The following is a 26,201-nucleotide window of genomic DNA, read 5'->3' on the forward strand; positions in this document are numbered from 1 at the left end:
CTCATTTTTCCCTATTTGGTAACTGTTTTACCACAAAGTAGTGCTTCTTGCCAATTGCATGCAGTAAGAATCTACCACATTTTGGGGATTGATGTAAAATTGACCCCTGTAATACCTGTGCAGTTTAGAAAGGCTTTGTATAACACAAAAGTATATTGTGTTCACTACAGTACAAGCAAAAATTTTAAAATAAGTACCCTTCCTTTACCTAAAACCTATGTAATCAAATCCTGCTTTACTTCTTCTTACTACCTAAACTCATTTTTTTCATCTGAGACTCAAACATGTTTACACGGCCGTGCCATTTTTAGGCAGCAATAAATAAATCATTTTAAGTTGAATTAAATCATACGAAACCCAACCCTTTGCATGTTTCCATGGCAAGAAGCCATTTGTGACATAAGAAAGAAGGAGCAGGGCCTCCCTGGTGGCGCAAGGGTTTAAGACGCAAACTATGAAGCTATCTGCAGCCTCTGCAGCATGAGTTCAATCTCCAGCCAGGGAGCTACCCACATGGTGCAGCAGACCTCTCCTGACACCTGCTGCTCCCCTCAGCAGTGTATTTCAGTCAATCTGCCTGTCCCCCACTCTGTCTCTCACTGTCCCCCCGTACCTCTGGCCTGTACCCCAGTTCTTGTATGCATAAATAAATAAATCTTTAAAAGAAAAAGAAAGAGAGAGAGAGAGAGAGAGAGAGAGAGAAAGAAAGAAAGAACACACCTGGGAAGTAGACACCTGCCCTGGTATCCAAACCAAAGCCTTTCTCTTTATCTTCCATTTTCTCATCTTCTTTTTTTCCTTTTGTCAAAAAGACTGAGTAGGAGCACCCCTGATTCATCTAGATAGAACAGCTTTAACCAGGGAGATGGAGCTGCCATAAGAGATTGCACTGCAGAGTTCCTTTTGTTCCAGGCCTTCATGCCACCTGTGGTGGCTGTCTAAAGTGCTTGAGCCTTGCTGGGTAGTGGCCTCCTCCCAGCTGTAGAACCTACTTTCCTCTTTCTTCCATCTCAATTTAATCTTCTAGGTCTTGAGTGCCACAAAGTTCAACCACGCATCTTATTTTAGTGACTCAAGCTAAAAGATTTGGCCTAAACTCTTGCCTTCCAAAAGGTGTACATGCTAACACAAATGAGTCTTTAGTGGAGAGGACCCAGAGGGGACTTCTACTCTTACCTACTCCAACATGCATGGGCTCTCCATTAGGCAGAAAAAAAAAAAATTGTCATTTAATATAATCCAGGATCTCCCAGACATCAGCACTCTAGCAGTTCTGTGATCCCAAGGAACTGGATCAAAACAAACAAATTTTTCTGGAGGGCATTTTAGCCAGTGATTAAGAGGGAGAATCTACTTCTCAAGGAATTAAAAGTCACCTCCCATGTCAGCATCACTGACAAAAACTGGCATCCCAGAACCAGACCACTGTGAGTCAAGCCACGATGCCTTGATTTACTTCTGCAAACAAAACACTACTGGGTTTTACATGGCCTAGCTCTCTGGCTGGCAGTCTTTACTGACAACACACACAGACACACATAAATGTAACCACACATTATTTAAGTGAGGTATGGAGTTAGTCAATGTAAGCACTATAAGTTCCAAATGATCTCACCTGAGCATGTCTGGGTCCTCTCTGCCCACAAGTAGAGGGGCAGCAGGAGAACCGGGTAGTGGATTTCCTTGACAGTCAACTCTAAGTCTTCTCCAGGAGGCTCTACGACATTGGACCGTGTCTGTCCCCTCCTTCTCACTGTTACAAAGCAGGAGTCCTGAGAGAAAGTGTATGTGGCGGTGGTCATGGTGGGTGCTGTTTCCTGAAGAGTCACATCAAGAGCACTCTCTGTAAATATGAAACCTGATACCATGAAGCAGACCGAACTTGGAGTGCATCTGCTGGTGAAGGGCCATGCACTAACCATCTCTCCTGGTCCTGTCATTTCTCAGATTGCCTTGAAGTGTGCTGACATTTGCAATCCTTGTAGAATCTGGGAGATGAGCAAGCAATGGAGTGAAAGGGTCTGTGAAGAATTCTACAGGCAAGGTTAGTAGTGATCCAACATCTTGTGTCTCCACTGTCCCTGCTCCTCTTAGGCATTTATCCTTATAAAACAGGAAATGGCTAATCTTTCATGGCATTTGTTCTTTCATCAACTCTTTTATCCTAACCTTTCTCTTTAACTCTCCTGCAAACCATCCAATCTTTTTATGGAAATATTTTTTTAAAAATAACATTGATTAAGGTCTCCCCAGTGGTGCAGCAAGTTGAGCACAGCGCTGTGAAGCTGTCTGCAGCCTCTGCAGCATGGGTTCAAGTCCCGGCTGGCCAGGGAGATACCCACATGGCATGGCAGACCTCTCCTGTCTCCCCCGCTGCTCCCCTTAGCAGTGTGCTTCAGTCAGTCTGCCTGTTCTGTTCCCGGCTCTGTCTCTGGTGAATCCTCTCACCCTCCTGTGACTCTGGGCTATACCCCAGTTCTTGTATAAATAAATAAATCTTTTTAAAAATAATAATAACATTGATTTACGACAGAAACTGATAGTAATGAGGTACAATAAAAATGAGTGAAAGTGGAAATATATAGACATAAGTATAGATATAGTTTTTATTAGTAACTTTCCACTGTGGATATAAGAATGTGAAGGACAGTTTGGTTTTTACTTTGACCTTCATTTTAATGAACTGAGTACCGCCTAAAGGCTAAAAGCCACTTGGGGTCAATGTTTTCCACTCTGACAGAAGGACTTAGACTTCTTTTGTATTCTCTCCCTTTGCTTTTTTTTCAGTGAAGTTAATACTGAAATTTTCTTATTTATGTGTTTTCTATTCATTTTTTGGAAAGAGCACGGCTGGTCAAAAAATGAGTTCATTCTCTCAAATATTCAGTGAAAATACAAATGACCCCAAGTGAGGGTATAATTTTTAGAAGATTAATCTCATTCAGAAATAAAGCAATGATTAGCAGCGGGATCTTGACCTTGGGTGGGTCACCAGGCTTGTTTCTCAAGGCCAGTTTCAGCACTCAGGATATTTGTTCAGGTATAACTGCCCTGAGTTGGTAACAAGATCAGGTCTGAGAGTCTGAGAACAGATAAAGCCTCAAGACCAACTCCATGGGGAGGTCAAATAGCAGCAGTGAGCCTTTTGGAAAAACCTGCATCGAATGATGTGTCAATGACATCGTGATGGTTCCAAAGACAGGAGACAAAGCAGAACTAATTAACTTCATATGGGGGCTGGAGGCTCTGCCACAATCCCTTTAACTCAGATAAAAGTGCTCATGTATCTCCTACAACAGAATTCACTTCAATTGGGTATAAATTGTTAGAAATCAAAAGATAAATTCTAGTGGCCCATGATATGAAATATCCATTGTGAGAGAAGCAAAAGGAAATATGATAAAATTGGAATAATGAGGTTTTAGATAAGATACTTTCTTTTCTGCACAATATGGAAAATATTGAAACAGCACAGCAGGCAAAAGTCTAGAATCTCTACCCTACTAATTAACCAGACTTTACCCATGTAAAAATTACTACAATGTTTTACCCTCAGAAACAATTGATAAAGTATTTTGACAAAACTTTGTATGATGGATTTCTCCTTTAGTCTTCTAGCTGACAAAGGCATTAAAAAGAAATATAATTCTAACCTTTATATTTTTCATAAACTTCAGCTACATTAGGTAAAATTTTAAGAAGTCAGAATGAAAAATATTAGATCCTTATTTCTCAACAATTTTGTAGCCGTTGACTGCCATGTTCTTCAACTCAACATCTTCTGGTCCACTCCTGCATTTTCTACCTACTTATTATTGCTGGTTGCTCAAGTGAAACAAGACTAGGGTCAGACAGAATAAAAGGAGGGGAAAGGCATAAATTCTGCTCTCTTAACATGTAACTTTAAACCAGAACTTCTATTCCATGTTAGGAAATGGCCCATTAGTTGTATCCTTATTTTTACAGAGCTTGTTCAAAAGTTTATTCTAGTCCCAGAGCACATCTATTTACAATGAGCCTATTATATATGATCTTGACTCTAATTTTTTTTATTTTTGCAGAAGCTTTCAGAGCAAGGTGGCACTATTGGGTTTCTTATGATAACAGTGCAGAGAACATCAATTCCCAGAATAACTTCTTTCAGCTAGATCATTAAAGCTATCAACAGTCATTTTTTAACGTTCTAGATTATCAATGTAGTTCTTCTTCTTTCTTTGTAGGTGACCTTGAACAGAAATTTGAACTGGAAATCAGTCCTCTTTGTAATCAACAGAAAGATTCAATCCCTAGTATACAAATTGGTAAGTCAAATTCAATTTTAATTCCAAACAAATAGCTTTAGCACTTCTACCAAGAGTCACAAAGAAAGAAAGGTCTCCACACAGCTTTAGAGAGATGCAGACTGGAGGTTTAATCAATGCCCCTTTGAATGACTGAATCCAAATAGCAACTCTAATCAGGACTAATCTACAAGGTAATTACCAATTGAGAAAAATAGGGGAAAGGCTCTGTTATAGAGCCTTAAGCGACTTTTATTAACTTTGCAGTTCAGAACTGAATCAAAACCAAATAGAGTAGAAGGAAAGTAACAAGGGTCAACTATTCACTGCTGAAGAGAAAATTAGTTTACACTCTCCTTAGGACTTAAAGGATGGAAAGTCAGCAGAGTTGGTTTTGGGGAGCATTCCAATTAGGTGACTACCTTTCATGCCCAATACAAAATCCCAAGGACAGGATGGCCAGTCCCTTGCTCTGGAAGAGAGACTAATCCCTTGTGACCTGGGGTCATGCTTCTCTTCTTTCCACTTAAAAATTCTTGAGTCTCATTCTCTTAGGACAACCCTCCCAAGTGTCAATTACAGTAAACTCTAAAGTGTAATGGTAACACATCCAAAATAATGATTACTTTAATAAAGTTTTGCATAAGATAATTAAGCAAATCAGGCTGTGGAAATTGTATGCATTTTACTGGAGGAAATATTTTTGATCTAATAAAGATTTCTGGGCCTCCCTGGTGGCAAAAGGGATTAAGCACCACACTATGCAGCAGTCCACAGCCTCTGCAGCACGAGTTCGATCCCCAGCCGGCCAGAGAGCAACCCACATGGCAAGGCAGAACTCTCCTGTCTTGCCCGCTGCTCCCCTCAGCAGTGTATTTCAGTCGGTCTGCCTGTTCTGTTCCCCATTCTGTCTCTGGTGGATCCTCTCACCCCCGCATCTCTGGCCTGTACCCCAGCTCTTGTATGCATAAATAAATAAATCTTTAAAAAAAATAATAAGGGTTTCTATCACTCCTTAAAACACACCACAGTTCCAGATATAGTTAAAGGAATACTTTATTTTCCTTACAACTGCTTCCTATTAAATCAGAATTTTAACACTTTTCTTTATACAGTATGGCCCTGACATGCACCAGTTCATTGGTTCACTGGTTTCCACTGAACTAAGATAGGCTAATGCAGTCCCAGTGCTGTGGACCTCTGCAAGACTCAAGGCTTAATGTCTTGATGTTGGGAGGAAAAGATAAGGTGAAAAGATAAGGTGAAAATTAAGAAAACCAGAGGGATTAAAATGATATGTTTATAATCACTGAAGTTTGAATTTAATTTATAGTCCCACAAAGGAGCATAAAGTCCTCCATCCCAGGGACATAAGAATATACAAATATTTAAATAGATATGTTGGAATTATGATATTTTTGGTTATACACATTTTATTCCAAATTTCCCTTAATATTGTTATGTTGTTTCTTACAATTAAACTGATTCTTCCACCAAGAAAAAGAAGGGGGGAGTGGGGATGGGACTATAAAAAATAGAAGCTAGGAAGAATCTAGGACAATAAAGCTACAGAATTATTGGGGAGTACGAGGGGGAGAGGGGAACAACATAGACAGAAATGCAGCCTCAGCCTCTGCAGCCTGTTGCCTCCTAATAGATTGCTTTCCTTGTGGGAGGTACTGCAGAGTCCCTAATCCTGGGACTCAGTTTTTCAAACTCTGGCTGGAAAGAAATTTACCAGGCACCTGTTAAAGACAGTTTGAACTCCCAAAGGAAAGCATTCACATCATTAAGCACTCAACCTGGGTTTGCAAGACAGACTTGATTTTAGAGATTCTGTCCTGTTGTCATGAGAACACATTTATTTTGTCAGATCATATGTCCTGATTTTTAGTTCAGGAAAATGTGGTTACCATAGATACCTGTTTTTAAAATGGGATGGGGATTGAGTGAGCAGGAAAATCCCATGGATGCTACACCAACACCAATAATAAAGAGAAAAAGGTGATTATAAAACAAGCCTTAGTACATAAATCTTCGTCTCTGCTTTATTTCTTCCCAGTTTTATAGGTTCAGGGGTAGATTAGGCTAGACTGGGAAACCCAAATAGATAAAGAATGGTATGGAATCTGCGGGCTTCAGCCTCCCAGAGAAGGACGTCCCAAGCCCAACCTAACACAGGTTTCTTCTGTCCTGATTCCCCTGGGACTGAAAATATCCCCTCTTTTTTTCTGTCCCGATCCACAATGAGATTTTCGTGAAAGCTGTCTCAGGCTTGGATCTGATTTTCTATTTAAATGATTCATATTTACCCAAGTGGAACTGGGACTTAAAATCCTCTCTCTCCACAGCCCATTTCCTGCCCTCTCTATGTCAATTTCTGCCTTTTAAAAAGAAGATGGTACATTGAACGTAACTCTAGTTGGTAAGATATATAGAAAGATGAGGAGAAAGAGGCTTTCCTTCAATCCTTGCTTTTTCTAAAGCCACATTCTCCCAAGCCCACCCATCCAGGAAAGCAGCATCCCAATAAAGCCAGATTCTACTTGACTTGAGTTGAAGTGGAGGCTGGCATAATGCATTAGCCACCAATGGAACAGATTCCCAAATCTGACCATGCAGGAGCCTGCCTTCATCTGAAAAACTGCCTCACAGTGTCTATTCAGACTTTAAGATGGCCGTGCTCCTGTCTATAACAGGCCTTTATGCCTGACAAGTAGAAATACAGATGAATAATTCCAGGCTAATTTCAGGAAGAAAATGAGTTGATTTTTTATCATTGGATTTGTACCTTTTTTTATACTTACAGTAAACTTGATAATATTCACACAAGTTTTAAAATAATAAAAATTTGCAAACTATCTTTAAGCTATCTAATATCTAATCTCTCTCAAAACAAAAGATATTAGAAATTAGATAGGGAGATTGTGAAGGAAGTGAAGAAAATTCAAGGATGAAATGCTTACTTGCTGGCTCTCCATGTAACCTTATCAAAATGCAGACATAAAGTCACTGGCTTAACTTTCCCCTCAGGTTCCAGTTACCTAAAATGATCTCATAATATTCTCATATTTAAATCATATTTCACATAAAATGAGATAATGCAGAAATGTAGAGTAACATTTTGCATTGCTGCTGCTTTTTCCCATCTCTGTAGCATTCTCACAGGCCAAGTAATCAAATCAAATCAAGCCTTATAATTCACATGCCTATAAACATACTGGGTTAGTGGTTGGATTTTGTTATGCTGAAAAACATTTGCCTTTTTCTCTCCACACACCTACATTTCAAGGAAATACATTAAAACCTAAATATGTCCAAGTTTGTGATTATTTCATTCTGAAATAATCATTCTGAAAGTTACTGCTTTTACAAATCATCTTTAATAGAGAATGCCTGTTAATGGTGAGAAAGCAGCAAGTCTAAATTAAGAGAATAGATATGGAAACAAAAAAGTCTAACATCAAATCTTGCCACTAAAGCAGGACTTTTCTTGCAGGTAAAATATGTATTCAGTATAAATGATTCTTTATTTACCTATACTTAGTTGTTTAATATAACTAAAAGTAAGACAAATGTATGAAATGATAATCTGGAAAGAAATATCCGACAGGGTAAATGCATGAATTTTTCAGATAGTCTGAGTTAAGATTGTGAACCTCCTGGACACCATTTACTCTTACCCTGTCCCCCATCCACCTCCTTTGTTGCAGCATAGACTATTCTTTATACTATTGTGTATATATGTCTTTCTCCCTTTGCAAATAATAATCGCCCATACTTACAGCCTGCTACTGTGTCACCGGAGATTTATAAGAATTTCCCATGTGCGAAGTCATTTCATTGTCATAAAAACTTATGGGCTCGACACCCTTCTTATCTCCCTTTGACAAATAAGGAGACTGAGGTAAAAAAAGGTTAAGTAACAAGCCCCAGGTGACATATTTTATGTTCTTCCTTCACATTCCAAAGCCAGGTACATGACAGACAGTCCTGTTTGGGAGGGAGGCAGAAGTAGGTTTACTACCTTCATGTTGATGAGCTTGATTTTGCCTGTTCTAGGTTTCATGACATACATCGTGGAGCCTCTCTTCCGGGAATGGGCCCGTTTCACGGGAAACAGTGCCCTGTCTGAGAGCATGCTCAGCCATCTCGCACACAATAAAGCCCAGTGGAAGAGCCTGTTGCCCAAGCAGCACAAAAGCAGTGGTGGTGGCGGTGGCAGTGGCAGCCCGGACCACACAGGCCAAGGGACTGAGAGGGAAGAGCAGGCCGCGACCGAAGGCGAAGCCCCATAGAGCCAGCCGAGCCTACCCCATGCTCTGCATGCGGAGAGAATGAGAACCTCATTCAGCAGAGGCCTTCTGAGGAGGTTCCTGCCCAAAAACCCAGCCAGCACTCTGGGTTTTGTCCTGGGGCTCCTTGGAATGCCACCCTCCTCCTACTTCCCTGCCTTCCATTCCCTTTTCCAGTGTACAGAAGCCATTCGTCGCCTCAGCATTAGCTGCCGAGATGAGCAACTCCAGTAATGTGGGAGCTGATTTTCAGGGCATGTTTGCCCCTCAAGGAGAAGACTGGGGAGTAAGAAAGAGGTGCTTCTGCTGTGACCCCCGTGGACCCTGGGTCCCACTGTGACAGGCAGCAGTTCCTAAGTCCAGAGCATGTTAGCGTTCACCACCTGACCGCTGATCTGCACGACAAAAACACCAGCACGTTTGGGACTCCAAGGATACTGGTCTTAAGAGCCAGGGCACAAATAAGAGCGTGAGAGAAAGTACCTTCTATTTTAATAATAATTATTATTATAAAATAATAATAAATCTTTTTAACTTTTATATTTTATGCACTAGACATTGGATCTAAAATTTTGGACTAAGATGACTCAATGTACCCAAACTTGAACAAGGGGTTCATTGTTTTGTTACTGATTTTATGCCACTTTGGGTCAGAGATTTGGCATCTTCTCAATTTAAGAAATCCAGTCTGAGGGGAAGGTGCTGTGTACTCCATTCTTCTGCACCATTGGCCAATCTGTCTTTTATCAAATAACTCAGATTCAGTGACATGTTTATATTCACACATGTACATTTTCTGTAAATACCAAGCGCTACTGATTCCCATGCCAAAATACATGAGTATTATGGGATTGCTACCTGTATAAACAATGGCACTGTGAACAGAATACTGTTAGATTTAATACAAGAGGATGCATTTGTAAATATGGTATAGAGTTTATTAATATACTATTGTTTGCAGAAAGGCCTTAACTTTACACATCTTTCATCTTCTGAAAGCCGCCCAACTTAAATCCTCACAGATGTCTTTCTGAACCGCCTTCCCATGTCCATCTTTATGCTTTCCAGCTAAGGTCACACACCAAAACTGAATAAAGTCTTTGAGGAAATGTTTTGGAAACTTCACATGCATTCCGCTTGAGACCATAGTGTTTAATCTATGGCACCAAGCATCGTTTCCTCAGATTAATGAGCCCGCTGCAGCAAGCCTCAAGTCGTTTTCAACGCAGCGACGTTGCACACTGTTTAACAAGCCAGCTGATAAGCTTGTGTTTATGTGACTCTTGTCATGGAACACAGTGGTGTGTCAACCTCAAGGGAGACATAACAGGTCTCGCAAACTCTCTACGACCCTGTCATCTAATCGTCAGGAAATTCTCTGGCCCCTCTCACACTTTTGTCTGTTATGGCTACAGTACCAAAGCACCTTTGGTTTATGGTTGGCGTGCATTTCTTTGGTGTTAATAGTAACTGGACTTTTCTTTTTCCTTAATTTCATGTTCAATTACCCAACTGTTTAGCTGAAGTTAACTTTATTTAGGTAAAGAAAATATTTGCATTATCTGGCACACTTTACCTTCCTGTCAGGTCGTTGTGGTTAAGTATGGCTCTTGCTAGCAGAGTCACTTTGGAATTTGCTTGCCGTTTTTTTCTGCAGACACTTGGCAGTAATATCAATCTGTTACAGCATTCCTCTCTAGTGGATTAACCTCTCTGCTTTGACCTTTTTCTTTAGAAGTTCTAGTATAACTAATGTTAGGTGAAAATTGGTGAAATTCCTTTCTTTTTAGCGTAAGCAACATCTCAGTGGGAGAATGGCAATCTGCTCGTTGCTGCCACCACCAAATCGTCTCATAAGCTGATAGAATGACAACCCGCTCCCATTTCTTACATGCAACTGTTTTTTTTTTTTTTCTTCCAACGTGCAAATGAAATGTTAAAAATTTAACTGGGTTGTAACAAGTTCCTGTAGAGAGACTGAGGTTTGCAGAGTTAAGGTTTAGGGAAAATTTGGGGGAGTTGGTTGTGTTTTTGTTAAAGTAGAAGAGATTTCAGATGGCGTTAGAGAAAGTGTGAAAAGCTCATGAAATGGGTAGATGATAAGTTGAAATTGTTGAGATGGGTAAGAAGGAAAGTTGTGAAAACTTAACACTCACTTTTTTTTCTGTAATAGCTATGTACTGACACATTTCTGTACTGCTTTAATTCTCTAAAACTTTCAGCCTGGAAAGGCCCCAAAAGAGAATATTTTGAATGTATTCTTGCTTCCAAACTTCTCTTACTTCGGGTTTGGTGATACAGAGAGAGGGCTTCTGAGTAGTCTATTTTTCATATACATGAGATCACATTAAAGAAAACAATTATTGAGGACAATATAGTAGAGATAAGAAAGATACTATTTTAGCTAATGGGATCTCTACCTTGAGTTTAAGAAACAAACTTTGTTTATATAAATTATATTTATATAATAACTTGAGTAAGTAATATTGAGAGCATTTTTAAGTAGTTCCATGTTTCCAAGACAAAGAGCTCACAGAGAAAACCATTGATTAACTGACTTTGAAGTCTATAAAACAGCTACTAGTATGAAGTCAGATGAGACATGATGCCTAAAGTAGATGCATTTGGCTCCTTCTTTCAATCATCTGGAGATGTCCTGAGTTCCTCATTTTTGGGCAAAAAAAGAAATGTGAAAACATTATTCTTGCTTCCAGTTGCTCTCACAATCTGTCAGTAGAAGTCCAGTCTTAAGAAGTCTTAAGACAAGTTGTTGGAGCATCCACAGACCATCAATAGTTGACTTACCAAGTTTAATTCTCACATTGCTTGAAAGAAAGGAATCAAGGGCTATTTTTAGTAAGCAAAAAGTAAAGTTAAGGTCAAATTAAGAGAGACTATATATCACTGCCAGGCCTGATAGGCAAAGTCTGCTTTTCCTTTTAAAAGCATCCAGTCAGAACCTTATTCATAAAACCCTGATCTCCCCATAACTCCCTGCTGGGCTGAGTAAAACTGCCGCTGTTGTACCTGCTTATGGCTTCTGGGCCCGGGAGGTGTTCTGCCATCCTATCTTCAGATAGTGCTTCCTGCAAAACACAGGCCTGCTTTGTAACCTTCTCTCATGTTGAATCACATTTGCTTACTGATTGGAACTTGGTTATGAGCTTGTACTTTCCTGTATTTCTTATGCTTTATTCTTTTCAGCAAACCCTTAAAATTGTGTTGTTTTGTGTACACATGTGAGGTTTGAGAAAAAACACCTTGTGAGTTTTGCTCAAAATGTGGCCTAAATATCCATTGGCATGTCTAGATGAACAATTAAAAATAAAGATAATTTCTTTAAAACATTGCAATATGAAACTATCCTGATTCTCACCACGTAACATGTTGCCACCCAACCCATCAGACTTAACCAAAACAACCCCTGGCTCGGGAGAGACACCGTTCAGGGAAAAGGCACAGTTGCAGATGTGACTGCACTCTACTTGGGGCTGAAGACTAGCCGTGTCCTTGAAGGCATCCCTTGGCAGTTAGTTCCAAATTAGGGAAAAGGAATTTTCTCTCTCTCACCATTCAGCTCTGCATTTCCCAAGTCCTGGTATTTTTCCCATCCACATTTGTAAAACTCACATATGAATGATAATCAGGTACAATGTTTCAGATTGCTAAAACAGCAGCTTCAATTCAAGAATTACTTGTGAAAAGTATCATCTTGAATTTCAGGACTGGAGACCACAAGGAAAAAGAGAATCACTCAGACAAGATGACTGTGGGTTTAGATATATCTAGAAATAGTGGAGAATAAAACAATACCCATAGTTCCCAGAAACATCCTTGTGTCTTTATATGCCCCCCCCATATCCATTTCACTGAGACTTGTATTCAAAATCTCACTGATTCCTTAATACGCCTCCCCAGGTCAGAGTGCAAAGCCATTTTTTCAATTAGGAACATGCTATATCATAAGTCTGACCCCAGTGGTGTTCCAAGTCAAGCTCATACATGACTTTTTTATATATTACTTGGGCTAAATTGGTTACAGCACTGTGTATGATTCAGGGGTATAGGATCACACCTCTTCACATGCTTGTTACCACACCACGCCCACCACCAAGGCACCATGGACCTCCACCCCAGTCCACCATAGTCCAGATAGGACTTTTGAATGTAGCTGGAAACTTAGCTAAAACATTCTCAAGTAGGCCAAGCCCGTGTGAGCAGTAGGACATTTCAACTCAACAATTATTGATTGAAGATTTATGTAACAGAGGTTATGCTAACTATTGGGGTAAGAGAAGACCCAGACCCTCCAGGAACATTCAAATGTGTGTCAGGAATGGTTGTTAGCAGTGATCATCTCTAGGGGAATTTGGGAGAACATCTGTGTGGTTCCAAACACAGCCAATGTTTTCTCCTAAAGTCAACTTCATAGAAAACATAAGTTTTGGAGACAGAAGTGGGTCCCAATCTAACTTATTCTGTGACTTTAGGGAAATCACTGAAGCTCTCTGAGATTATTTCTAGACAATAATATCTTTTGTAGTATTGTTGTGGCAATTAAAAAAGATTGCATACAAAAAGCACTAAGAACACTTTCAAGTACATGTGGTACATGGTAAGCCTTCAAGAAATACAAATTCTCTTCTCTTAAATTAGAGTCCGGCAAATACTCTTTCACAAAAGGAGAAAATATATGGGGGAAGTATGTGGCATGCTGAAGATACTGGTGATTTTACATTAAGAAGTCAAAATGTTTTACATTTTTTAACAGACTGGTTAATTTATGAACTTATTTATTTGCAAGGGTGGTTAAAAAGATTGTCCCTCAATCCATTGCTCAAATGAAACCTCTCCTTCAGTGACAGCCCACTTTTCTGTTTAGACCTCTGTATTCTACAGTAAAAGATAAGGTCTCTTTTCTTTGCATTTTGCTTAGAAAGGTCTATGAAGGAAACAGTTCCTAAAAACAAAATGAGTCATTTATCTCCCTTGCATCCGTGCCACCAAAGTGCTAAAAGACATGCCTCTGGGTCTCTGTGTCAGGCCCTGCAAGGTTTGCCAGGTTTTCACAGGCTCCCCCAAAGCAGGCATGGGTTAGTGCCTCCCAGGATGCGTCAGACTCATGCCACTCACCATTTGTAAACATGTTTTCAGGTCCTGCTCACTGTCTTTCCTTGAGCAGGATGGAAAGCAGAGACACTTGTTTCTTTTTTTATTTTTTTCATTTATTCAATTTCTATATTTGTTGGTCATTTGAAATTTGTTGGACAAATTTCTAGGCACCTCAGATACTTTTTTTTTTTTAAGATTTATTTACTTATGCATACAAGAACAGGGGTATAGACCAGAGATGCAGGGGTGGGGGTGAGAACATGGTGAAAGAGTGGGGAGCAGAACAGGCGGATCTACTCAAATACACTACTGAGGGCCACAGCAGGCAAGACAGGAGAGGTCTGCTGTGTAATGTGGGTTAGCTCCCTGGCCTGCCGGGGATCAAACTTGTGCTGCAGTGGCTGGCAATAGCTTGATAGCACTGTGTCTTTAACCCCTATGCCACCACATAGGCCCCACTTCAGATACTTTAGAAAATAAGACTGAAATGTATGCTATCCTTATATTTACACTTCAGTGGAGTAAGATAATGGAAAATGTAATCAGAAAATGATCAACTATGTCCTAAACACAAAACAGCCATGGAAGTATTATAATCTCATACACGCTTATACATATCACCTTGGGCAATAGTCAAGCAAACTTATGCGTGGAAGGAACACTTGAAGGCATTTTATAGCGAGTTCTCAGTGGCCTGGTATATAGTGGCTTCTCCCACAGAGTGACACACAGGGGGCTTCTGTCTCATGTGGATTCTCTCCTGAGCATGAAAGCTGGTTTTGCAGCATGGAGGGTTCTCTGTATGAATTGATATAGTTCTGTTGCCTGGGAGAAGACTTTGGGACACTTGGAACAAATAAATGTCTTCTCATTACTGTATCTTCTCTGATGGTCTGTTTTATCAGCTTTTAACTGAAATTCCTAAAGATCTGGAGAGACTTCTCACATTTGTATGATCTGGGGGCACCCATGACTATTTCTTGAGGTTTCCACAGATAGGGAGATACCCTCAATGGTCTAATGGGTAGGAACAGACTCAGGAATGACCTGTCCTGGACTGGAAAGAAACTGTGGTCCCATCTCCATAAACACAAGGGGGTCTTTTCAAGGACCCTTTCTGGGGCCTGGAGGGGACTAGCCCTGTACTTCCAGTTCTGAATGGATACTCCAAATAATCACCTCCCTCTTTAGGTGTAGGACAGTTCTCTTTCTGGAAAATGAGTAGGAAGTTGTTTCTTTGACTTGTCTAGTAATACTGTCATTTATGTAACAAGTTGTCAGATATCTCCAACATTTTCTTTATCTTCACCTCCTTGTCCTCTTTCCAGGGAAGTATCTTAGGGAACAGAAAATTATTGCCATGTTCTCCCTTGTTGGGCTTCCTATTAACACTGCTTTGTCAGTTGAACAGGGACTTCTCTGAAGGGCATATCTCAAAAAAGAGGGCTTCCTATCCCTAAGTGTGGGTGAACTTCTCTGCTAAACTTAAACCTGGTTAATCCTGGAGTGAAGATTAAGCTACTGGGTGGTTGGTTTTCTGCACTAAGTTCATCTCAGTGGCCCTTCTTAACATCCTGCCAGGGAAGGGAGAAGACAGTCCCAACTTATGGGAACATAATGGACTAATTTTGAGTTATGACTAGATAAGGAACTTTCATGTAATGGCCAAATTTTGAGTTATGACTAGATAAGAAACAATCCATTGTGAGTTGTCGGTTTTTTTTCTATTAAGTCAAAGAGATCATTAGAAAAATTTTTGATAGATACGGCTTGAAGGTGCAGAGTCTCTTGTCCTAGTCAACTAAGCAATGATGTGCTTCAATTCAATTGCCTGGAATAGTTTAAATTCTAGTATTGCAAGTGCTAGTTTCATTTTCAGTAATTTTTCCCTTTTAAGGAAACAATGCAGGGCCTCCCTGGTGGCGCAAGGGGTTAAGCACCGCACTAAGAAGGAATCCGCAGCCTCTGTAGCACGAGTTCAATTCCCGGCCAGCCAGGGAGCAACCCACATGGCATGGCAGAACTCTCCTGTCTCGCCCACTGCTCCCCTCAGCAGTGTATTTCAGTCAGTCTGCCGGTTCTGTTCCCCACTCTGTCTCTGGTGAATCCTCTCACCCTCCGCATCTCTGGCCTGTACCCCAGCTCTTGTGTGCATAAATCTTTTTTTTTTTTTTAAAGGAAACAATGCAGTAGAGTTACAAAAGTATAGGTTTTGGAATTAGACAAACCAGAACTCAAATCCTTCATTATCACTTACTAAGCTGTAATTTCATCTCTCTGAGCTTCCGTTTCCTCGCTGTGAAATGAGAGTAACACCTGCTTCCAGAGTGGTCGTGAGGTCAAAACTAAAAAACAGACATGAAACACACAGCTTAGTTCCTAGTAGAAAGAGAATATTCCACAAAAGTAAATTCTGACATTATTTAAAGAAAGTAGGATTTTGTTCTCTGTAGGTTGTATCATTTTTGTATAAAAGAAAACACAAGAGCCATTAATGGACTTAATTATGTCTACAATCTGACCACGGAATAAGCCTTATATATGGACAAAATAGTGTAAAAACTAATTACAGAGAGAAGGCTGTGTCCCTGGGATAGTAAAGATACACAGATAAGACCAGGGACAAATAAAGTGCTGCCTCTTGCAACAATCAAGTATATACTCCTCAGCCCAGCTGAGAAAACTAATCTAGTTAATCTAAGCTTTTCCTAGAGTTGATGATAATATAATCCTGGTTTGAGAGGAGGCTTAGTTACACAAATAAAACTTGATAACCTGCAAAATTGTTTTTTTCCCAAAGGGTTTCCAAAAATATAAAATATCTTTTATACCTTTTTTGCATTATTTTTATTTATTTTTATTTTCTACATCATTGTTCATTTTTAAACATTATTTGCCTTCCCCCCATCCCATCAGGTGTAGTCCCCATAGAATTTCCTTCACCAATGCACCCGTGCACCATCACCTCAGTTTCATGAATTCCACTATACCCTACAAATTATATCCACAGAGATTTCTAGAGTTCCTGCCCTTCAATTTCATCGGATCCTTTCTGGCCGCTGATAGCGGAAACAGAGAAGTCTAGAACAGTCTTTATAAGTAGACCACCCTAAAGAAGATTCTGTTCTTCTAAGCTAATATTCTTCAAATTGCTTTAAAATGCGTAGCTAAAAGATGTTTGTTAAGTGCTCACTAAAGACAAGGTTTCTTGGGCCTCCCCAGTGGCGCAACAGTTGAGCGCTGGGTTGTGAAGCTGCCCGCAGCCTCTGCAGCGCCCGTTCGATTCCTGGCTGCTCCCCGGTCACCGGTGGAGGGTCCCACATGGCGCGCAGACCTCTCCTGCAGCCTGCTGCTCCCCTCAGCAGTGTATTTCATCAGTCTGCCTGCTCTGCTCTCACCTCTGGCTCTGGTGAATTCTCTCACCCTCCTGTGCTTCTGACTGTACCCAGTGCTTGTATAAATATATAAAAATAAATCTTAAAAAAAAAAAGACAAGGTTTCTTAGTCTGAGAAGTTTGAGAAACAATGGACTAAAACACCCAATTGTTTTCTCTTACATGCTCTCAGAACTCCACATTTGCAAATGGCTATCTCCAACAAGATCATATGGATGTAACAATCTTCTGGTTCTAATTTTGGTTCTATATCTTGAAGACATCCTTAAAAATACCACCCTAGGATGGAGTCCCCATTTATCATTTACTCCTTAATATTGTGATTTTTTTTTACATATTATTAACAACATATGTGTGTTTTCTGCCCAACTTTAGATAGAATATTGTGATTAACTTGCCCCAAGTTTCTGGTTTGATTTTACCACTTATTAGGTGTCTGACCAGGGGGGATAAAGTTCCAAACTTTCTGTGACTCACCCTTTTTATTAGTAAAGTGGTGATAAAATGTCATCTATTTCTTAGCATTTCTAAAGATTAAACAAGCACATGCACGTAAAGCATTGTGAATGCTGCCTGGTTCATAGAAAGGACTCAGTAAGAGGTGGATCTCTTAACAAGGGGTTAAGCACAGCACTATGAAACTATCCACAAACTCTGAAACACAAGTTCAATCCCCCAGCTGGCCAGGGAGCTACCCACATGGCACAGCAGACCTCTCCTGACTTGCCCACTACTCCCCTCAGCAGTGTTTCAGTCAGTCTGCCTGTTCTATTCCCCACTCTGTCTCTGCTGAATCCTCTCACCCCACACATCTCTGGCTTGTACCCCAGTTCTTATATGCATAAATAAATATATCTTTTAAAAAAAAAAAGAGTTAGCAATGCCAGCATCTTCTCCTTGCTCTGGCATCGCCCTCTTAAGCCTGATGCATAAACTCCTTAATAAGACCAATAATTGTCTTTCATAATATATCATCCATAGTGTAACATAGGAAGGACTGAATAAGTACTTGTTAAATGAAACATATTTCTGATCAATTGATAATCATATTAGAATTTAATGTCTAAATCCAAACAAGTAACTTCCAGCTGTAGCCATAAATGTCCTCATAATTTGAATGCAGACACAATTTTCAGATATGCCCACTGCTGTCTGGTAGATTTATATTGTCTCTAGGAATGTGGTTTAAGGAGATAATAGGTTTTGGGCCTCCCTGGTGGCGCAGCGGTTGAACCCTGGGCTGCGAAGCTGCCCGCAGCCTCTGCAGTGCCAGTTTGATCCCCGGCTGCCGATGAGGGTCCCACATGGCACGCAGACCTCTCCTGCCATGCCCGCTGCTCCCCTCAGCAGTGTTTTTCATCAGTCTGCCTGTTTTGCTCCCCACTCTGGCTCTGGTGAATTCTCTCACCCTCCCGCGCATCTGACGGTACCTAGCGCTTGTATAAATAAATAAATAAAATCTTAAAATAAAAAAAAAAGAAGATAATAGGTTTTCTCCTCACTATTTATAAGGGGAGGGAAAAGATAACTCCCCTACAGGACTTGATGTCCAAAGACTTCAAAGTTCTTTCTCATCCAGCTGAAAAAGAAACCTGCAGACAGACTACTATATCATTTCCTTTTCAGGCCTCATGATAGTCTCCTCCTGTAACACACAATGCAAGAAAAGACAGACAAATCCCAATTCTCCTTGTTAGAACAGAGCAGGAGAGTAGCAGCCAAATTTCCCATTTGCTTTTTGAGATTTTAGCACTTGAGATTACACTTAACCTGCATACACTGTACAAAAATGAAAAATGATGTAAAAAAATATAAAATAATTAAAAACAAATTAAAAAATTAAAAAAGAGAGATTACACTTAACCAACTCCTATTCTCTTCCTAGACAGCAATTATATGTGCATTTTTTAAGTCATCAGCAAAATAAGTCTAATAGATCAAAATGCAGGGTCAGTTTTTTTGATTTTATCTTTCTTCTTTCTTCACAGCCTTATTTTTGTTTGGACCTTTCCAGCAGGAGCAAATATGGGCTTTCATCAATAGTTGCAAAAAAAAAAAAAAAAAAAAAGAGGTATAAGTGAAAACAAAAATAACAATAATGTCATCTACTAGCAAAAGTGAGAAGTGTGTTGTATAATTTCAGACAAATTTTCAAGTGTTAACCTTTTGATACTTCGGTTTTGAAGCATGCTGTGAAATATTTCTTACATTCCTCCGTGGACTTTTGTTACTAAAAATATCTCAATCATCTCATAAAAAGCTTATCAAAATATATCTTTTTTTTAAACCACTGAAGCTTTTGTATCTAAAACTCTTTCAGGAAGCTTGAGATGTTTTTCACTCTGATGAAATTTTTCTCTTTTTTTGACAGCAGGTTTCCAATTCGTAAGATTGATTTAGTGAGTGTCTCACCCCTCAACAACCCACATCCTTGGCACGCAGCCAGACAAAGGCCATTTCCCGACAATGATTGTTTAGTTGCTGCGCAGACCAGAATCAGCCTCAAACAAGAGGAGAGAAGGGATTTAGAAGAGGTTTGGGCCACAGAACCAAGGCCACGTACTACAGCTTCATTCTACTGACACTTTATGTTCAGGTGCCATGGAAAAGTGCTTTGGGATTGTGGAGGAAGGCAAAGAAATTGACTTGAATATCTAAAATGTCTGCTGCATGTTAAGGTCTTGTTTGAGCCAGCAAACCTGATTGCTTCTTCTTTTCTTTTCTTTTTTTTATTTTTTAAGATTTTTTTATTTTTATTTATGCATACAAGAACTGGGGTACAGGCCAGAGGTGTGGGGGGGGGGCAAGAGGATTCACCAGAGACAGAGTAGGGAACAGAACAGGCAGATTGACTGAAATACACTGCTGAGGGGAGCAGCAGGTGAGACAGGAGAGGTCTGCTCTGCCATGTGGCTCTCTCCCTGGCAGGGGATGGAACTTGTGCTGCAGTGGCTGCAGATAGCTTCATAGTTTGCATCTTAACCTCTTGTGCCACCAGGGAGGCCCTGTTTCTTCTTTTTAAATCCAAAACTAAATGTTTTGAAGACACAGATTTTGTTGCTACACAGGGTTGGTAAAGGCTCTGACCAGATGTCAAGTATGTCCTTAAAGATGTCCAAATAAATCAGATCATAGGTAAGACATGATTCCTGAGGTTTAATTTCATTTCTGAAACCATAATATATTTTGCAAATTTGTAGAGGATTAGAACAAAGTATGTGGCATGTCTTACAAAGTGTTTTACATACTATCCACAGAGTAAATAGCAGATTGTATTGACCAAAAGCAATGGTGGTGTTATCTATTTGCTGCAAGTGATTATTCAGTTCTTCTTTGAACTTGCGTGAGAATATCAATTGAGATGGGGGAAAGGAGAAGAAATGACAAGCAGAGTAACATATGTCGGTTTTTCTTTAGCATGGGAAGAGAAAAAAGCATTTAAGGAACAACAAAAGATCAAGCAAAATTACTACTCCCCTTTTGTATTAAGTTGTGTATGTAGTTGGTTTGGGCTGCTATAACAAATTCTCACAAATGGGGTGGCTTAAAACAACAAAAAATTATTCTCTCACCGTTCTGGAGGATAGAATTCTAAAACCAAGGTATTAGCAGAGATATGTTCCCTCTGAAGGCTCAAGGAAAGTCCTTTCTTGCCTCTCCTAATCTTTCATAATTGCCAGCAATCTTTGGCTCCTTAGGTCGAGGTAATACAACTCTAACCTCTACCAACATTTTTACACGGCTCTCTTCTCTGCATGCCTGTGTGTCTTTTCTCTTCTCATAGAGACACCACTCATGAGATTAGGGTTCACTAATCCAATTTGACCTCATCTTAATTAATTACATCTACAAAGAATTTACTTCCAAATAAGATCAATGCAGAGATTCAGGGGGCCATGAATTGGGTGTAGGGTAAGTCCTAATCATTCCAGTAGACTTAGAAATTCATTATCCAAGCCATGCTTTACCTCCCACCCATTCCCACCACCCACCTTCACACATGCACATGTGTATACATACACACACACACACACACACACACACAATATGCACACCTTCCAGATTTCTCCTGACTGAGGTGACTGGGACAGTTTGCTTCAAGTTTGAGATAGGCCTGGTTTTTGCACATTTGGTGGTAAAGTCTGGTAAGTCTATAGGAAAGAGGATCAACTGTATACCTTTGTTTCTTTCTTCTATATTCTTTCCTTATTAACTCAAATCTGTCTCCGAGATAAAAAAAAAATCTTTAAAATCCTACTGATAAGCTATCAGAAAATAATGATGTGTGTTTTGCTCACAGTTCATCTTCTTACCGTGCTCATGATCATTAATGCTCCAGATACTTCAATCCATTCATTCATGTATTTGACAAATACAAGTGAAGCACCACGTTTGTGGGAGGCATTGGGGAGATGACAGTGACCAGCTTCACTGTGCTTACAGTTCAAGTAACTAGGGAGAATCTATCAGAGAAATGAAGGTCACAGGGAGAGAACCCCACTCATTGTGTGGTGGGAGGAATCAGTGAAGTCAGCCAAGTGGAGATCTGAATGTTGAGTGATAAGTGGGGAGGAAACAGGGGTGGAGAAATGTCTCAAGTAGAGGGAGCAGTAATTGAAATGCTTCTGGGGGTGAAAAGTAACAAGGTGTATTCAGGAAACTGACAGAAAATTAATTCTGTTTAGATTATAAGGAGAAGTTAAGGATATACAAAAATGGCAGCTGCACCAGGCTCCTAAGGAGGCTGCAATCAGAAAGCAGGAGGCTTTGAAGATGAGCTTGGATTCAGGACCACTGTAATCAAAGGAGAGGCGAGGGGACATGAAGGACAACTGGCAACAACTATCCTCCACTTTAGAAATTTCCAGCAAACAGTGTCTCTGGGAACAGTTTTCAATTGAGATATGGAGGATAAAGGAATGTCTGGTGCAAAGGGAAAGAATGTAAGAATGTATTTATCCTGATCTGAGAACTCCAGAACATAGAAGAGTCAGGAAGGACTGTCAGGAGAAATTTGTAACGGGAGGTATGAGGATATGGGGGAAAAAATAATGAATAGAGGAAGCACTGTTTTTTGGTAGTAAACCAGGTGAGGGAGGGTAGATTAAGCGGATCACTAGAGTGCCCAGAGAATTAGTCCCAACATTCCCCCTGTGGCAAGGAGGCTATTTACAGAGTAAATCCTCTAGGGTATTTACAGAGTCCTCCAAGCCTTAAGGGAGAGAGGTACTCTGAGCTTTTTGAAATGTGGGCTTTGGTATGGATTGACTATGAGCATCCCAGGAAGGTTCTGGGCATGAAGGAATGTGTGTTCAGGTACCCAGAGAGAGTAGTTATGGGCACCAAGCCGAAGAGCCCGAGCCAGGGATAGAAGTAGGTGGGAACAGCTCTTTAAGGGGCAGTCATGAGCCGGAGGTCTTGGCATATAAGCAGGCTCCAAGTCTGCAGTACTACTGGCATAGATTCTGTGGCAGTCTGGGGGCACTAAGAGGTACTGTGGCTAACACTTTTTAAGTCTCTTTTGTGCTGTCTCCAAAGTCAAATGAGAGCCCAGACAGCTTGCTGTGACAGGGAGAGGCAACAGACCTGACAGTTTTCTAAATGAAGGGGAGAGGCATGATCAGTTTGAAAAAAGGAAAGAATTCTGCTTTTATCCAACCAAACAGACCACACTTTAATGACAGAAAACATTATGTAGCAGCAGTGATCAAAAGCAGGGGCCAAATGGTAAATGGTCTTTAGGAACTACTTCCAACTACACACTGGAAATGCAGACAATCCCTTTGTAAGGTATAAATCAAGAATATGCCATTTAATGTAAGTTAGGGATCCTATGTTCAGTACCCAGCCACACTCAGTTCAGGGAGAAAAAGAAACCCAGAAAACTGTTGGAAAAAGAGGTTCTACGATTAGATCTGATGAGAGTTGGCTCTCAAAAAGAAGTGGAGAACTTGAACGAAAAAAAGATCATTTGAGACCTCTCCATTGTACAGTGATTTCTTATTAACATTTCATGTAAGAAAGAGATCATTCTTAGAATTCAAGAACTTGTTAGAAAATGAAATACTTCTTTTTTTTCTGAAAGTGACCTTGCAGTCCGGGTGCCTCTAAGCCTTCCTGGGATTTTTATTAAGAATCCCATGGAGGGCCTCCCCGGTGGCGCAGCGGTTGAGCGCTGGGTTGCGAAGCTGCGCGCGGCCTCTGCGGCGCCGGTTCTATCCCCGGCTGCTCCCCGGCCACCAGAGGAGGGTCCCACATGGCGCGCAGACCTCTCCTGCCGCCCGCTGCTCCCCTCAGCAGTGTACTTCGGTCCTTCTGCCTGCTCTGCTCCCCGCTCTGGCTCTGGTGAATTCTCTCGCCCTCCCGCGCTTCTGACTGTACCCAGTGCATGTATAAACAAAACAAACAAACAAACCAGCAAACAAATAAATAAAGCATGCCTCTATAAAAAAAAAAAAAATAAAAAAAAAAAAGAATCCCATGGAGTTCAGTAAAGATTTTCAAATGCAACCACTTCTTTCGCTAACATTATATGAGAGGCCTTCTTTCTCCTAGAGTCAAGGGATATTTAATCCAGCATTCTCTAGAAATAAAGTTGCAATATGGTAATTCTACTACCAGCAACAAGCACAAATTTCAGACAGAGTTTAATTTCCAAATCAAGACCCAAGTTAGCAATCATTTCACAGAAGCATACCAATCTTTTCAAGTTATACTAGTACATTGGCTGATCCAAGAGAGACTTAGAAGAAAAATAGAAGATGGCTTGGTTTTAATGGTTGCTAAAAGTTCTCAGACTTTTCACCAAAAGAATTCAACATTTGGGATGTGACTCTTTTCCTCCACTCTAATATGATTAACCAGTAGTTGTCAACCCAGCCAGCGATTTCTAGCAAGAATCCATGGAGAGAAAGCATAGAGGAGTGGTTGCAGGCAAGGTGCCCAAGCTGGAATTCTGGCTCAGCCACTGACTAGCTGTTTATCCCTTGGCTGGCTTTTTAATGCCTCTTTGTGCCTCTGCTATATCAATGTATAATAATAGTACCCCTCATGGAGTTGTTATAAAACTCAAATGAGTTACAACAGTTTGGGGCACCTGCTCATGGTAAGTTTTAAAAATTTTAAATGCTAACATGAACAGAAAACATGCTCTCCTGACATCTCACCTTGTTTAGAACTCAAGGAAAGAGGGTGACTGGATGTAATATTTTTAGTACATATGTCTCTATGGGCCCATGGATACTTAGAAGTATTTTTGTTCTCATGGTAGGTGTTGCAAGATTACTGTCAAAACCTTGGAGTTGCTGCTTTCAGTCCTTTTGGGGACCGTCTGATTGTCTTCAAGCCCAGAAAATATCACAATGTCTAGCAGATAATTGCTCAATTAAGTAATTGTTCAACTCAACTCAACCTCAGATGTATAGTTAGAAAGCTTAAAGATATCCCCAAAAGACAGAGTACACAAAGTAGCAATAGCCAAGAGCAGTGAACAAGGCCTGAACAGAGGGCCTTTAATCCACACCTGGAAGTAGGAGTGCAGCTCTAGTTCTTTTTCTTTTTTTTTTAAGATTTATTTTCATTTATTTTTGCATATAAGAACTGGGGTGTAGGCCAGAGGTGTGAGGGGTGAGAGGATTCACCTGAGACAGAGTGGGGAGCAGAACAGGCAGATCTACTGAAATACACTGCTGAGGGAAACAGCGGGAGAGGCAGGTGAGGTCTGCTGCACCATGTGGATAGCTCCCTGGCCTGGCATCTAACTCAGGCTGCAGCAGCTGGAGATAGCTTGATAGTGCTTAGACTTTAACTTCTGCACCACTAGGGAGGCCTAGCTCCAATTCTTTGAAGTAGCTCCCACTCCATCATGCTGCAGACACTGTGTTAAACATGATGGTCATTTGCTGCTTCTGCTAATCTTGCAAGAACAGCAGAGCCAACCTGCAACAATCGGACAAAAATACCACTTCCCATTTTAAACAGGTGGGAAAAAACTTGATTTTTTCATAAATTGAAAAGTTGTGTTTCAGAGGTCAGGCCTGGAAGAGCGTTCATAGCTCTTTAAAGTGATATCTCACAGCCTGGACTAAAGAGATCATGGAAGTCATAAGTCAGATGCCTTGTGGTTAGACAGACAAGCAAGCAATCAGTCTGCTGCATTTCTGGATCCAAATTCAAGCTACACCATGGTTTAGTAGGAAGGAACCAATCAGACTCTACCAACTTGCATTTCTATTATTTCTTTAACCACCTAAAATATTGCCCATCCTCAGTGGCTTGATTGAGAACCTTGCCTCCCATGTCTTGTCAGGTGACCTTGCATCAAACTATTCTTTTTTTTCCCCCTCTAACACTGGTGGTGTGAATTTTGGTTCTGTGCCATCAGGTAGGGTAGGGAGCCTACTTTAGGCAGTAATCCCTCTGTCAAAATTTGCCCACATGAGTAAAACATACCCGTAACTATAGTGCTTAGAACAGAGCCATGAAGGTCAATGGGAATAAATAAGCCAACGTGTTAATAAGATGGGAGCAAAACTACAACACTTAGAAGCAACTTGAACAAGACACAGACAGCAACCAGAAAGGAAAACCAAGCCCTCTCAGTCTTAAGAAAGACTCTCTGCTTTTTTCATATATTAAGAGATGGGTTTTTACCAAAAAAAAAAACAAAAACAAAAACTGTTCAGTAAAAAAGTCATGCCATAGAGCAGTCATTGCGTGACTGCCTTTGACCCTTTATCAGTGGAGGAAGCGAGCACATGCCAGGAAATGTCCTGTTGACAAAGAAGACAGTGACAAGACCCTTCCCTTCCAGGAGCCCACTATCAGGTTGGGAGACAAGACATATAAACACAAGATGTGCAAGATGGTATTTGATAAGGACTCCACGGAAGAGGGACTTCTCACAGTGGCCTTGGTCAGGAAAGACTTCACAGAGGATGAAGGCCTTGGAATGGACTTTAAGAGAGAAACTAAGAGAGACTGCCAGAGAGAAAGAAGAAATCACACCAACAGGTGGAAAACTGCCTCACTACAAATAAAGAGCAAATCTGTCATCTTCTTCAGCTGGTGTGAGACCATCAGAAGATGAAACTTAAAGAACAGGAGGACCATAAGGTCAG

At 40.5% G+C, this 26,201-nt stretch overlaps 1 protein-coding gene across 2 annotated transcripts in view; it reads left to right on the forward strand.

The window, feature by feature from the left end:
• Positions 1-13,324, forward strand: part of PDE7B (phosphodiesterase 7B) — a 296,461-nt gene extending 283,137 nt beyond the window's left edge. For both annotated transcript variants that reach the window (XM_054697858.1, XM_054697859.1), the window contains 3 exons: positions 1,948-2,044; positions 4,221-4,301; positions 8,343-13,324. In XM_054697858.1, coding sequence (XP_054553833.1) covers positions 1,948-2,044; positions 4,221-4,301; positions 8,343-8,578 — 414 coding nt within the window. In that variant the 3' untranslated portion in view covers positions 8,579-13,324. The remainder of the gene's footprint in view (positions 1-1,947; positions 2,045-4,220; positions 4,302-8,342) is intronic.
• Positions 13,325-26,201: the final 12,877 nt, after the last annotated feature.

The sequence above is a fragment of the Talpa occidentalis genome, unplaced genomic scaffold (assembly GCF_014898055.3).
Source record: "Talpa occidentalis isolate TD23 unplaced genomic scaffold, MPIMG_talOcc4v2.1 talOcc4.2, whole genome shotgun sequence".
NCBI lineage: Eukaryota > Metazoa > Chordata > Mammalia > Eulipotyphla > Talpidae > Talpa > Talpa occidentalis.